The following is a 15,494-nucleotide window of genomic DNA, read 5'->3' as shown; positions in this document are numbered from 1 at the left end:
AGTCTCACTTCAGTTCCTTTTGCATGAAGAGCTCAGAATCAAAAGAGGAAACCAGCCCTTAAGATGAGCTTTCCATGTAAAATTGTAGCCAGCTTCCTTCTGATTTTCAACGTTTCTTCCAAAGGTAAGCTGGTGCGTGGGTCTCCACTGTCACTGTTAGAAGCTTCTTCGGAGACCCTGAAGTAAGCATAAGAGTCAAAGAAGTCCCAACCTAGCTTTCCCTGAAAGTGACTTTCAGCAACTCTTTTGCTTTTTATAGGTGCAGTCTCCAAAGAGATTATGAATGCTTTGGAAACCTGGGGTGCCTTAGGTCAGGACATCAACTTGGACATTCCTAGTTTTCAAATGAGTGATGATATTGACGATATAAAATGGGAAAAAACTTCAGACAAGAAAAAGATTGCACAGTTCAGAAAAGAGAAAGAGACTTTCGAGGAAAAAGATGCATATAAGCTATTTAAAAATGGAACTCTGAAAATTAAGCATCTGAAGACCGATGATCAGGATATCTACAAGGTATCAATATATGATACAAAAGGAAAAAATGTGTTGGAAAAAATATTTGATTTGAAGATTCAAGGTAAGTGTTCATTCCCTTAGTTGCTTTATTTCAATGTGGGTGCTATTTGGCAAGTTGGAAAATAGCATTTATAATATTCCCCAGCGCAGACCTCTGCCTCCAGGGGGGCTATACAGGAAACCAGATGCATGTCTCCTGCCCCAGTGGAGACTGTGGTCTAATGCGGGAATGGGATCCACACATCTGATAGACCCTCAAGTCTACCTGCCTACAACTCTGTCTTCAGGTGATTACAGGAATGTGGGGCTGGGTGAAGAACCTGGATTAAGGTGGCATTAATCAGGAGGGGGACACAGGTAGGCAGAGGGAAAAGGCAACTGTTCCAGGTTGCTGATGAATGGGCGAGCTAAGAGTGGGGCGAGAAGAAGAGGCTGACTGGAGAGCAGCGGGCGTTTCATCAACAGAGCCCATTTCAAGCCAGGCTGCCCTGAAGGAGGAGTTATATGGCAGAAAAGGGCTGGAAACAACATATTTAAGGATGAACAGCCCTTGTTTTGGATCTGCTTGTCAGAGTGATCCAAGGTGGTAGGTGATTTTTGCTGATATGTGTAGAAAATGCACAAGGTGTGGCTTTGTATATCTCTGCCTGTACTGGGAGGACAGGAGTGGATATTGAGGATGGGGTTAGGGAGACTAGTTAGAAAGCTGCTGCTGTAATCCAAGTGGAATGAGGACCAATTAAATCAAATTTTTTTTTGCATGTGGCCTGGGTATCATTAGGTTCTAAAGCTCCCTGGGGGATTCTAATGAGCAGCCGAAGTCAATCACCACTGGCCTAGACCAAAGGGTGCCTGTAAAATAGGAAGAATGAGGATAATAAGGGTCAGGCATAGAGAAAGGTGGCTTAGGCAAGGGAGAGAAGGAAGAGAAAGTGGAGTCGAAACGCCATTGAAGTTGAAAGCCCCGGGGGACACTGGGGAAGGAGTGACAAGAAGGGAAAAGAAGAAGCTGCGCTTGGCTTGGGGAGGCAGACAGGAACCCCAGCATGAGCACAGGCCAGCCATTCAGTGAGCAAATAAGCATTTCTGTGCTTCACACAGAAAATGTCGCCAGAAGCAGGGCCCCCTCCTTCTTCCTCTCTGTCTCCAGCCCCATCTTCAGCACCTGGGCCTACCAGCAATCCCAGATAGTGTCAGATTGCCCACTCCAGCAATCCCAGACACTGTCAGTTCCCCTGAAGTGACAACTTTCCACACCCTAGTCCTGCAACCTTGAGTGGAGAGCACCTTGTAGAAATGTAGTGGGGTTGAGCATGGCGCTGAAAAGGGCCTCTGATTATGGGCTCTGAAAACCAGAGATCTCAGGACTCCAAACAGCACAAAACTCGAGTGTCCTGTTTTGAGTGTGAGCCCTACGCGGGGGACCATGCTGGTGTTTTCACATTTGGGTCGCATTTAGCATTGCGGTGGAAATAATGGCTACCAGTTAGGGGTCAGGTGCTTGCTTACATGATCTTATTTAAAGTGCCCAACAACACTGAGACCTAGTTGTTATTGTTACATATAAGAAAATAGAGACCTAGTCAGAAGCAGCTTGTCCAAGGTCTCATTGCTTGACAGGAGCAAAGTCAGGATTCAAACTCAGAGGTCTTTTTGGCAAGAATGACGACCTTTTCTTTCTTTTCCAAGCAGCTTCATTGAGATAATTCACCTACCATTCAATTTGTCCATATACTAAAATGGCCTTCAGTATATTCAGAGTTTTGTAACCATCACCACAGTCAACATTTTCATTGCCCCAAAAAGAAACACTGCACCATTGTGTGTGTGCATGTCAGTGTCATACAACATCTTGATTCAACTTGTAGTTGGTCACTATTACCTGACTTAAGGTTACCATGGCCTTGGGCAAATTCCCTATCTGCTCTGAGTCTGATTTTCCAATGGCAACTTCAAGGGATATTCAGTGAGACAAGGTGTGTACAAGTGCCCTGCAGTGCCTGGGGCACAAAACCTGTTTTCTCAGTGCTAATGCCCTCCCACATCTCTTTGTTTCTCCAAGCTTCTCTTTATTTATTTATTTATTATTTTATTTTATTTTATTTTTTAATTGAGATGGCATCTTGCTCTCTTGTCCAGGCTGGAGTGCACTGGCATGATCTCAGCTCACTGCAGCCTCTGCCTCCTAGGTTCAAGCGATTCTCCTGCCTCAGCCTCCCAAGTAGCTGGGATTACAGGCGTGTACCACCATGTCCGGCTAATTTTTGTACTTTTAGTAGAGATGGGGTTTCGCCATGTTGGTCAGGCTGGTCTCAAACTCCTGACCTCAGGGGATCCGCCTGCATCAGCCTCCCAAAGTGCTGGGATTACAGGTGTGAACCACGGCACCCGGCCTCCAAACTTCTCAAACTCCAGTAGTTGTGCCTGCATTTCCTTCATGAGGGAATTGCTGCTGCAGGCTGAAGAGGCAGTGGAGGGCCCCTTAGAAGCAGATGCTAGTAGGGAAGGGGTTAATCCCAGCAACTCAGAATTAAGGAGTTCTCATCCATGGAAGGCCTTAGGTTGGATTAGTTCTAAGACGCTATCTTAGTGAATGTATACGGAGGTACTACTCCACAAGGGTGCCCGTCACTGCATTGTTCATGTTAGCGAAATACTAGAACAGTCAGCAGTTAGAAACTTATTAATCAATTAAATTAAGAATGCATCCTTTAAAAAGATGGATATATGCATTTATTGATGTTCATTAAGAAAAGAACTTCATAATATAATTTCACAATAAAGGGGAAAAGGCAGACTATAAGATCACATAAACTAGTTTTAATTTTTAAAATATTACATATATATACACATAGAGAGAGACAGAGAGAGAGAGAGACAGAGAGAGACAGGGTCTCACTCTGTTGTCCAGCCTGGAGTGCAGTGGCGCAATCTTGGCTCACTGCAGCCTCTGCCTCCTGGGTTCAAGCAATTCTCATGTCTCAGCCTCCTGAGTAGTTTGGATTACAGGCGCGTACCAACACACCTGGCTAATCTTCGTATTTTTAGTAGAGATGTAGTTCACCATGTTGGCCAGGCTACTCTTGAACTCCTGGCCTCAAGAGATCCGCCCACCTCAGCCTCCCAAAGTGCTGGACTACAGGCATGAGCCACCTCTCCCAGCTGAAATATTATATTATTTATATATGTACATATAAATAGAAAATATCTGATAAAGATATACATGAAAATATTATTCATTATTGACTTTGAGTGGTGGCATTGTGGGTAATTTTTAATCTGCTTTAAACTTTTAAAAATATTTTATCAACTTGTACAATGACCGAAGTTGAAAGCCCATGGATGCTGGGCAGGGAGTGATAAGAAGGGAAAAGAGGAAGCTGCGCTTGGGGAGGCGGACAGGAACCCCAGCATGAGCACAGGCCAGCCATTCAATGAGCAAATAAGCATTTCTGTGCTTCACACAGAAAATGTCGCCAGAAGCAGGGCCCCCTCCTTCTTCCTCTCTGTCTCCAGCCCCATCTTCAGCACCTGGGCCTACCAGCAATCCCAGATAGTGTCAGATTGCCCACTCCAGCAATCCCAGACACTGTCAGTTCACCTGAAGTGACAACTTTCCACACCCTAGTCCTGCAACCTTGAGTGGAGAGCACCTTGTAGAAATGTAGTGGGGTTGAGCATGGCGCTGAAAAGGGCCTCTGATTATGGGCTCTGGAAACCAGAGATCTCAGGACTCCAAACAGCACAAAATCGAGTGTCCTGTTTTGAGTGTGAGCCCTACGCGGGGGACCATGCTGGTGTTTTCACATTTGGGTCGCATTTAGCATTGCGGTGGAAATAATGGCTACCAGTTAGGGGTCAGGTGCTTGCTTACATGATCTTATTTAAAGTGCCCAACAACACTGAGACCTAGTTGTTATTATCTCCTTGTTATATGTAAGAAAACAGAGACCTAGTCAGAAGCAGCTTGTCCAAAGTCTCATTGCTTGACAGGAGCAAAGTCAGGATTCAAACTCAGAGGTCTTTTTGGCAAGGATGATGACCTTTTCTTTTTTTTCCAAGCAGCTTCATTGAAATAATTCACCTACCATTCAATTTGTCCATATACTAAAATGGCCTTTAGTACATTCAGAGTTTTGCAACCATCACCACAATCATGTTACTGTGTTACTGTTATAAGTAGAAAAAAAATATTTCCATTCTGAAGAGACGGGCAAACTTCATGACCCAACCTCTAGACTATGTACTAACTCTGTTGCTGAATGTTGATAATGTCCATTTTCTTCCTTCTCAGTAACACAGAATCTTGGGATGAGAAGAAAACTTTTAATTTAATTTCTGCATGCCTATATATATCGGGACATAAATGAAGTTTGACTATGATGTTCCACGGGGAAAATATTGGTGTCTGGAAGTCAGAGTGGGAGGGAATCATTGAAAAATAAGCTAGTCTATCTATATTATGAATGGAGAGAAACTGAGAGGGAAAAGTGGCAAGTCTGGGGGGAACAAAGTAAAGAATGAGAAAAAAAAAAACAGAAGAGGAGGAAAAGGAAAAGTTCACACAGCTAGGAAGTGATGGGGCTAGGATGTAGACCTGAGCCATCTAACGTGAAGTCTAGGCATTTTCCTTTTATGGTGCAGTCTCTCTGTGGGAGAGGCAAGAAGTTTGTGATTATTGAATGCATGAACTACCACTAATAATGTCAGTGCCTAGTGATCTGCCCAGGGCTTTGCCACATGTTGCTCCTTTCGTGACAGGTAGGGTATGTTTTTCTGATCCTTTTCTGATGCTCTGAGGAGGGCCAGTGTAGACCCTGTGAGCAGCTAAGCCGCTCTGGGCTGGGAAAAGGCAGAACCAAGTCTCTGGTTCCCAGGCAGGTGCTCTTTTTCCCCAGAGCTTTGAGCTCCTTGGACACCCACACACTCACATGTACCCACCTGGCCCTCTGCTCTAGGAACTTGGTGGGGGCAGAGGTATCCAAGGTCCCCAGTCACATGTTGATGTGGCGATTCCTCCAGGATGGGGTTCCTGGCTGCTCTTAAAGCATTGCCTTTCTCAAACTCCGGAGGCACCCTCTTACCCATACTCCTAAACCCTGACTGCCATGTTTTAGGTGGTGCCCCAAGACCACCCACTGGACCTCTCAGAGCCTCGAACATTTTGTCTGTAAATGGGAAGAAAAACATCAGCCTGTCTGTTAGGGTTAAGTGATATCATATACGTGAAAGCATTTTAAGGTATAAGACAGTATATAAACATTACATATGATACACTATTTAGTGGCATAATGTATCTATGAATGTCATCAGAAATTTTTTTTTTCTGAATGCTCTTTGTAAATAAAATAAAATAATTTCCAAAAGTTGCTAGAGGTCTTTGACATTGTTCCCTTGTCCCTAACTCACTCCATCCCCCACTGTATAAATAGATATGCTTATTAAAATCAGAAAATTGCCTAAATTGAACTGGATCTTTACTTTCTTTTTAGAGAGGGTCTCAAAACCAAAGATCTCCTGGACTTGTATCAACGCAACCCTGAGCTGTGAGGTAATGAATGGAACTGACCCCGAATTAAACCTGTATCAAGATGGGAAACATCTAAAACTTTCTCAGAGGGTCATCACACACAAGTGGACCACCAGCCTGAGTGCAAAATTCAAGTGCACAGCAGGGAACAAAGTCAGCAAGGAATCCAGTGTCGAGCCTGTCAGCTGTCCAGGTGCGTGGCGGGCATCACTTCACAAACACAGCCTGCCAGGCCCTCAGTAGGCAGAGGCACGCTGCTCCAGGTCACAGGTGCTCATGCTGGGAGGCAGCCCTGGCTCAGGATGAGGCATGAAAGTGTATCTCTTCCTCCTGGAAACCTTCAAGGGAAGCCTCAGGGGAGGTGGTGTTCTATGGTTTCCCATCCTGGGAGTCCTCCCACTGAGCACAATTTGACCACAAGCAATTTTAAAGATCCTCTTCTAGGAGAAAGAATTGCAAAACTGAAGAAGGAGGAGCTGTAGAGAGTATCTCATGCAAAGCCCCATTTTCCAGAGAGGGAAACTGATTTGCCCAAGGTCCCTTGGCTAGTTAGTGACATGATTCCAACTGCTCCCCTAAAGATGGTCAGTGGTCAGCACCTCCTATCAGGAGTAAAGGTAGAAAGGCTGCAGAAACCCTGGGGGACAGGGACATGGGGGAATGGAGCCCTTGCGGCCAAAAAGGACTGTGAACAGCAAGGCAACACTCCTGGCACACAACAGGACGGCAAGGCTTGGGGACTAGCTCCAGAAAATCTCAAAACTCCAAACCATAATGGATCCCCAGTGTCCCAGCCTGATGTGACCTCCAGAAGTATTTCTGAGAGGCAGCCTTCTGTAGTGCCCAAGCTCTCGCCTGGGAGTAGAGGTGTGGACTTCTAGTTTGGGTCTGTCCAAATTTAGCCAGAGAATCTTGACAGAGTTTCTTCCCCTCTCTAGGCTTCAGCTTCCTGGCCCACGAAGAAAATAAGCACCATGTTCACAGACTATTAGATGAGTAGGCTCTTGGATCCACTTCCAAGTTCATTCATGTGGGCCATTGGGCTGCCTCACAATATGGCAGCTAGCTTCCCTCAGAGCCCTCTAAGAAAGAGCAGGAATAAGTGCTCAGGACAAAAGCCGTGGTCTTTTTGTAACTTAATCTCAGGAGTGATATCCCAAATCACTTCTGCTGTGTTCTATTCATTAGAAGCAAGTTAATAAGTCTAGCCCATATTCAATCAGAGGGGATTGCACATAGGTGAGAATACCAGGAAGCAGGGGTCATTGAAGGCATCTGAGAGTCTGCCAATCACCAACTTGACCAGCATCACTTCACCCCCAGTTTTCCCACCAGTCATCCTCCCACATTCCCCCATCACTAAGGCACAGCGAGTGAAGTTGCCTCTCCTTGACTTCACAACTTTTTTTTGAGACAGGGTTTTGCTCTGTTGCCAAGGCTGGAGTGTGGTAGTATAATCATACCTCTCAGCAGCCTCGACCTCCCAGGCTCAAGCAATCCTCCCACCTCAGCCTCCCCAGTAGCTGAGATTACAGGAGCATGCCACCACACCCAGATAATTTTTAAATTTTTTGTAGAGATAAGGTCTCACTACGTTGCCCAGGCTGGTCTCGAACTCCTGTGCTCAAGCTATCCTCCCACCTCAGCCTCCCAAAGTGCTGGGATTATAGGCATGAGCCACTGCAGTGGCCTCAGGAGATCTTTGATTAGAGTTGTCAGATATAGTAAATAAAAATACAGTATAAGTACGTTTCAGATACTGCACGGAACATACTTATGCTAGAAATTTTTCATTTTTTTCTGAAATTCAAATTTAGCTGGGTGTTTTGCATTATATCTGGCAACCCTACTTTTCATGTTTATTTTAACTGGAGCCCACAAGTATAAATATGTGTGTGTATTAGGGATGGAAGGAGGGAGAGAGGGAGGACCTTGGGAGCAGCCAAGGTTTGAAGGCTGGAACACTTATGTCCCTTATTCTATGGTGCAGAGCAGAAGCTCATTGGGAGAAGGACGACTAGGGAGATGGGAAGAATACCTGGGGAGAGATTAGGGTGGAGGAGCTGCTCTTGAAGACCTGAAAAGGGATTTGGAAGTTTTATTCTGAAAGGCCAAGGCAGAGAAGAGCAATGGTCAGAGTCTAACCATTTGGCTCAGATTAGGTGAGCGTTTACATACTTAAAACCAAAATACTAGGAGGAAGGAACAGATTCAGATGTGCAAAAATACTTTATCACATAAACTCATGGGCATGTGATCTCCAAGAGAAACTGTAGGAAGATAGTATGCCTGGATTTAGGAACTGGGAGGGCATATTTTTGACTGACACTGCCACCACTGCTTCTGAAACATGATGGAACATTCCCCACCAAGAGCACTACCAGGTGCCCCAGGGCACCACACTGGACAAACTGGAGAGCAGGCTGTGTAAGGCATTGCGTACATTCCTGCATGTGCCCAGGATAAAGTTGTGGCCACCCTACCCGATGACTTGGAGAGAAGATGGAGCTGGTGGCTGCATGACTTAGCCATGTGCTCCCCAAAGCATTTCAGGCCTGCCCTGCCCCACCCCGGGTCAAATCTGAAAAGTTCTCAAGCTCAGCAGGAAGTGGCCTCTGGTATCTCCTGCCCCTCGTCCAAGCCAGCAGGGCCTAAAGGGCCCTGAATCCTTTACTGACCCAATTTCAATGGTTTAAGATTATGCCTGCTTCTCTGGTGGAGGCCTCTTCATCAGTAGAGCTTAGAGAGGTTGTGTAACTGGCAGGCAAAGAATGGGTCAGAGAGAGACTCGAGGAAAGAAAGCCAAGATGAATAAACCACTGCAGTTTGATGATCTGTTAAACTTGGTTTCTGAGCCTCTGACCTTCTCCTTGGGGCCCATCCTGGGCTTCATGTGTAACAGTGTCTCCCTAGGATGTTTTTGCCTGGAGAAGCATTTCTTTTGTGATGCTGGGCCAAGTTCCAGTTTGTTCTTCAGATGACCCTGTCCCCTGACCCGAGCTCCACTGCTGCTTCTCTAACTGCTATTGTCTCACAAAGGGCAGACAGCCCTAGAACCCCTCCTGTTTCCCCTGTTTCTGGGAAACAGCTCCCAGAAACACCAGTGTGAGAACGCTAGTAAGAGCAAGACCTCACATTTGTGTTGTTTTACAGTTTACAAAGCACTTTGATATCCATTATCTGATTGACTTCCAACAGCCACCCTATGATGTAGGTTTCATTATCTCCACTTTACAAAGAAGGAAACAGGCTCTGAGAGGTGAAGTAACTCTCCAAAGTTCACACAGCTCCTGCCTAAAAAAGCCTAGACCAAACCCATTTCCCTTAACACCAAAGTCACTGTTTTCCTCATTGCATTACAGCAACTGAAGGTCCAGTAACTGAAGACTAAGCCCACTGCTGTTACTAACACACTGTGCACCCAGGTTTCTCTCGTGGCTCCAGGGAAACTCTGTGAGGGGGTGCTGGCCGTGAGGTCAGAGTGCTGGGCTGAACAAGTGAAATATTTACCCTGAGTGTTTGGAAACTGCCTGGTAGAGAGAGTGAGAAGGAATCATGGTGCGGTGGGGATAGCCAGAGACGACAGCAGCATCAACAGTGCAGAAACACCGAGACAAGGGGCTGCTTAAGGGAAATGCTCAGGAACAGATATTGTGTGGCTTCAGGCAACTCATTCTCCCTCTCAGGGCCTTATGTTTGAAACTAGAGGTTGCATTAGAGTATCTCTAAGATCCTCGGATCTAAAATTTCGTGACACTTTCCATGATGGGGGCAGCGGGCAGGCCGGCCTTCCTGCATGAACCATCAGGCATTTCTAGCCCCTGAGAGCAGTTTCCCAAGGAGCCTGCAGAGGGAGCTTCCCAAGGACCTTGGGTCCTTCCAGGGTTGACACCACTCACCACCCTCTGTGAGCCTGGGAGCTGTGGGGTGAAAGGTCCCAACAAGCTCTTTTATCTGCTTGATGCAGGAGGCAGCATCCTTGGCCAGAGTAATGGGCTCTCTGCCTGGACCCCTCCCGGTCATCCCACTTGTCTTCCTTTTGCAGAGAAAGGTCTGGACATCTATCTCATCATTGGCATTTGTGGAGGAGGCAGCCTCTTGATGGTCTTTGTGGCACTGCTCGTTTTCTACATCACCAAAAGGAAAAAACAGAGGAGTCGGAGAAATGGTAAGCTCCCCCTCTTTTGTCCCACCGCAGGCCCCAGCAAAATCCCCATGAAACAGCTCATGGGGATGACACCTTGAATCTGCAGAGAAAATGATGGAAATAGGTAGTTTCGGAATGTCAGGGTTGTATTCAGCGGTTATAGCTTGTTTCATTTTGTGGTTAGCTTGATTTTTGAAAAACAAATTCTTAGTGGTGACAATGTGGGAGCTTTGAGACACTGAATCCAGTTGGCCTCATTGGAATCCACCACTGAGGCCTACTTGGTGACGGGCTAATGTGAACATCTTTTGAATGAGCCACACTTCTCTACATAGGTAGAAAAGTTAGCTCCAAAACACCATTTCTAGGAATAAATGTCCTGTCTATGGGTGGCCCAAGGTGAGTTCAGGACCAAGCTCCTAGAAACACAGGGAAAATCATTCAGGTCATCAGGTAGTCACAGGAAAACAGCTGTTCTAAAGCAGAGTGTCTGTGTCCCCTTTGCTAATTCTCTGTTCGAGGGATGTGTTAGGGTTGAGAGTTTTTCCTCGGATCAGGCCTGTCCGACAATCTATCAGCAATGAAAAGGTTATGCTTGCAAGTGGGGAGCCGGCTCAGGGAGCATCCAGGCCACCCCAGGCAGAACACTTCAGAGAATGGCCAACCCAGGGTCACTGTGTGGGGCACAGATGAGGGTGTCAGCCATTGGCGGGACTTGCAGCCAAGGGAACAGGCCCTGGGGTTCTCTGCAATTCACGTTCACAGCAGGACTTGGTCTCTCCCTAGAACCGGCAGGTACAGCCACACCAGCTGCTTCCAGTGCTGCCCAGGAAGGTGGTCCAAACTTCCCCAGGCACCAGTGGCCTTGGGCCCCGTGCCCTCTGGATTTGGCTTCTTTACCTCAGACTTCTTCCTCAGTTCTCCTTCTGCCTCCCCATCAGGCTGCGGTCCCTCAGCCCCACGTCCCATCACACCACTGCCCCCAGCCCAGGCCCCGAAACATCTTCCTGAACTTAGTCCCATTCTTCCCACCACAACTGTCCCACACTTTCCACCACGGTGCAGCAGAATCGCTGGCAGGGCCCTTAGGCATGCCCGGCTTGCCCTCCTCTGTGCCCAGCTCTGGCTGTTCTCCATGCTCCTCCCCAACAAAGACCCCTTCTCCATTGACTAATGGTCAAAGACCATATCTTCTTCCAAGGTGGACCTCACTTGTCACCCCAAGACAAGGCAATCTCTGCCATCACCAGGCTGAGAAGAATGATGGTTAGCTCATGCTGATAAAAAAGTCATTAGTCTCTGTGTTTTATGTCTATTAGTGCATCCAGCTTTCAGAGTGATCTTAGGAGATAGATAACAACACAGATAAGGAAGCTTAAGTTCAGTGAGGTTCAATTATTTGCCTTAAATCCTATGGCCAGCAGGCTGACTTAGGCCTAGGCTGAGGCAAGGAGCCCAGAATTTAAGGCATAGAATTTAAGGAGGCTGGCCTGCCCTTGCACAACCTGAAAGTTGGTGTGTCTTTAAACTGCATGCCTGTCAGCCTCACTTGCCTCATTCTAGTCATGTCCTGGATTGAGTAACCAGGAGATGCAAACAACGGAGAAGGACAACGAGCCTGGAGGAATTCCTGGGAGCACACATTTAGGCGCTAGCTGCAGCTGCTGGAGTGGGCAGGCTGAGGACCCACTGTCCTGCTTGAACCAGGCAGGGTGCACAGAGCCGTAGCCAGCCTTGTCTGACCAACCCTGCCTGCAGTCTCAGCCATATGGCCACACCCCATTCCTCCTACCAGAGCTCATGTACCTCTGTCTACACTTTCTGGTGGCCCTGGGCTCTTCACGGAAATTGACATTGCAATTTTCAGTTCTTGTTCGCCTCTTACTTGATTTTAGGCTTCCTAAGGACAATTTGTGTCTAAGTCACAATGACACTTAACACTTAGAAGATGAGGAATAAATGTTGGAAGGACAAATGAACCAAATGGTGGATGGGCCAGGTGTGGTGGCTCATATCTGTAATCTCAGCAATTTGGGAGGCCGAGGCAGGAGGATCATTTGAGCTCAGGAGTTTGGGACCAGCCTGGTCAATATAGTGAGACCTGGTCTCTACTTTAAAAAAAAAATTTAAAAATTAGGCAGGTGTGGTGATGTATGCCTGTAGTCCCAGCTAGTCAGGAGGCTGAGGTGGGTGAATCATTTTAGCCCGGGAGATCGAGAATGCAGTGAGATACGATCACACCACTGCACTCCAGTCTGGGCAACAGAGCAAGACCCTGTCTCAAAAAAACAAAACAAATAAAAAACAAAAATAGTGGGTGAACAGAGTAGTAAACCAATGGCCAGTGCAAGCTTGCCACATAGGAGATGAAGAAGGACCACCCACTGCCCCATAATTCAGAACTGGGGCCAGGGGTTAGAGCCCTCTCCACAGTCTACTGGACATAACTTAAGCAATGACTACAGGGCACAGAAGATGGCATAGAGGATGTGTTTTGTCCTTTCTGGAGGCCCTTTCCTCTTTGTGCTTAGAGCACACGAGCCATTTAGGTATCAAAATCACATTGTCTAACTTTGACTACATTCAAAGCCATCTGATGCTCACGTTTCATGTAGTCAGAGGAGACCATCTGGTCTGAATCAACATCCGGAAGTTACAGGGTGATGCTTAGAGAGGGCTTGTGCTTCCCCAGCCACACATCTCCATAAAGATGTAAGAGGTAATTATTTCAGCTGGGTGCGGTGGCTCATACCTGTAATCCCAGCACTTTGGGAGGCCAAGGCAGGCAGATCACCTGAGGTCGGGAGTTCGAGACCAGCCTGACCAACATGGAGAAATGCCATCTCTACCAAAAATACAATATTAGCCGGGCGTGGTGGTGCACACCTGTAATCCCAGCTACTCAGGAAGCCGAGGCAGGAGAATTGTTTGAACCCGGGAAGTGGAGGCTGCAGTGAGCCAAGATCGCACCATTGCACTCCAGCCTGGGCAACAAGAGTGAAACTTCATCTCAAAAAAAAAAAAAAAAAAAAAAAAAAGAGGTAATTATTTCACCCCAGGGAGAAACTTCTCTTCCTACCTCCCTCTGGAGCCACTGCAAAGATGGCCTTGGGTGCAGGGACTGAAATACCTAACTTATAGCCTAAAGGAGTCCAGAGAGGCCAGCAGGGTGCTCCAGGCCTCTAGCAGCTGGGCACATTCACAGATTCCCTGTGATTTTAAGAGTACAGGAAAAACTACATTACAAGTAGTTGTGGGCCTGCTTTCATGGACTGAAGTCACACAAAGAAGAAAATCCTGAAGGGTGAGGAGAGGAGGAGTTCTTTCTTTCCTAAGGCCAAGAGGGTAAGTCATGAATTTCTGAGAAGCGAGTAAATTTCTAAGGACAAAAAGTCCCTTGCATGTATTCCAACCTCTTGCCAGAAGGTGGATTGCATGACAGTGGAATTGGGGGAAAGGCAGATCTAACATAGAAATGCCTCAGAAGGAATGTAGTTACTAATATCCTCCATGACTGCTCATAACCCCTTCCCATGCGCTCTAACCACGAGGTTCTTGCTCTCAGGGAACAATCTCTAGGTCAGCACACAGGTGGGGTTCCAGGTCTGAGTGCTGTCTCTGATCATGGGAGCCCCAGGCACAAAGCCCTCCACCCATGTGTCTTCTTCCTGCTGGTTCCCTGAGTTCTCTTGTCCTAGGCTTTCATTCTACCTTACGGTGAGCGCTTCTTTCTCTCCTACAAGCTTTAGAGTTCTCAGAGAGTAGGGGCAACTTCTGCTTCCTCATTGCATCCCCCAAAGCAGCTAGCATGGTGCCTTGCATATAAAAGGTACTCAATATTTACATTGATTTCACCTGGCCAAGATGAACTCTATTGAGGTTTTGTTGTTGCAGATGAGGAGCTGGAGACAAGAGCCCACAGAGTAGCTACTGAAGAAAGGGGCCGGAAGCCCCACCAAATTCCAGCTTCAACCCCTCAGAATCCAGCAGCTTCCCAACATCCTCCTCCACCACCTGGTCATCGTTCCCAGGCACCTAGTCATCGTCCCCTGCCTCCTGGACACCGTGTTCAGCACCAGCCTCAGAAGAGGCCTCCTGCTCCGTCGGGCACACAAGTTCACCAGCAGAAAGGCCCACCCCTCCCCAGACCTCGAGTTCAGCCAAAATCTCCCCATGGGGCAGCAGAAAACTCATTGTCCCCTTCCTCTAATTAAAAAAGATAGAAACTGTCTTTTCCAATAAAAAGCACTGTGGATTTCTGCACTCCTGATGTGCACATCAGTACTTCCGTCAGGTGTTTTCCATGTGCAGAACATTGTCACCTCCTGAGGCTGTGGGCCACAGCCAGCTCTGCATCTTCGAACTCAGCCATGTGGCCAACATCTGGAGTCTTTGGTCTCCTCAGAGAGCTCCAACACACCAGTAAGGAGAAGTAATGTAAGTGTGATTGCAAGAATGGTAGAGGACCGAGCACAGAAATCTTAGAGATCTCTTGTCCCCTCTCAGGTCATGTGTAGATGCAATAAATCAAGTGATTGGTGTGCCTGGGTCTCACTACAAGCAGCCTATCTGCTTAAGAGACTCTGGAGTTTCTTATGTGCCCTGGTGGACACTTGCCCACCATTCTGTGAGTAAAAGTGAAATAAAAGCTTTGACTAGACCCGTGACTGCTCATGGTGTGAAGGACCCCAGTATCGAGGAGAGGAAGCTGCCGAATAAGAAAGAGCCTCGCTGTCACTAGGTGACAGCAGGATCAAATTCAGTCAACTCAATCCGGCTGAGACCTCCTTAGTCCTCACCAGAATGACCCGAACATGCTCCCCAGGTCTCAGCTGCAAAGCTGGGTCCAACAACCTATTTGTAGATTTCCATAATGATTTAAAGCCTCCATGCACAAACGTTAACAGGAGTCACCAGAAAACTTAACCTTTTGGGTCTTACTTCCTTGACTGTTCAGACACGGTCATAATGACCTGTACTGTCATCCTTGAAAACAAGGGAATCTATGGATACTGGAGGTGTCATGAACTCATCAGATGACATACAAAAAGATAGGCTAAGAGACAACTCAGTTGAATTAAATCTTAAGTGTCTTAAATGACTATAATTAAAAGGTCAGACCCCATCCCCAGCTAGCAGTCATGCTAGCTGTACTTTGAGGGAAGTGGGGAGAAAAAAAAGTTTTCAGTTAGAGTTCTAAAACAATAGGTGGTGAGAAGTCACCTGCTTTGAAATGTTGGTGCCTTGTCTGTGGTCCTGTCTGCCCGCCTTCTCCTTGGCTTCTTAGACTTGCTAAAC

At 47.0% G+C, this 15,494-nt stretch overlaps 1 protein-coding gene across 1 annotated transcript; it reads left to right on the top strand.

The window, feature by feature from the left end:
- On the top strand, positions 1 to 14,856 carry CD2 (CD2 molecule). Its single transcript, XM_054452520.1, has 5 exons — positions 1 to 124; positions 260 to 580; positions 6,012 to 6,242; positions 10,095 to 10,217; positions 14,091 to 14,856. Exons 1-5 carry the CDS (start codon positions 64 to 66, stop codon positions 14,408 to 14,410), a joined length of 1,056 nt encoding a protein of 351 aa, XP_054308495.1. The 5' UTR covers positions 1 to 63; the 3' UTR covers positions 14,411 to 14,856.
- The last annotated feature ends 638 nt before the right edge of the window (positions 14,857 to 15,494 follow it).

This window comes from Pongo pygmaeus, chromosome 1 (assembly GCF_028885625.2).
Source record: "Pongo pygmaeus isolate AG05252 chromosome 1, NHGRI_mPonPyg2-v2.0_pri, whole genome shotgun sequence".
NCBI lineage: Eukaryota > Metazoa > Chordata > Mammalia > Primates > Hominidae > Pongo > Pongo pygmaeus.
Note: the sequence above shows the minus strand (reverse complement) of the source record. Positions and strands in the feature narration are given on the sequence as shown.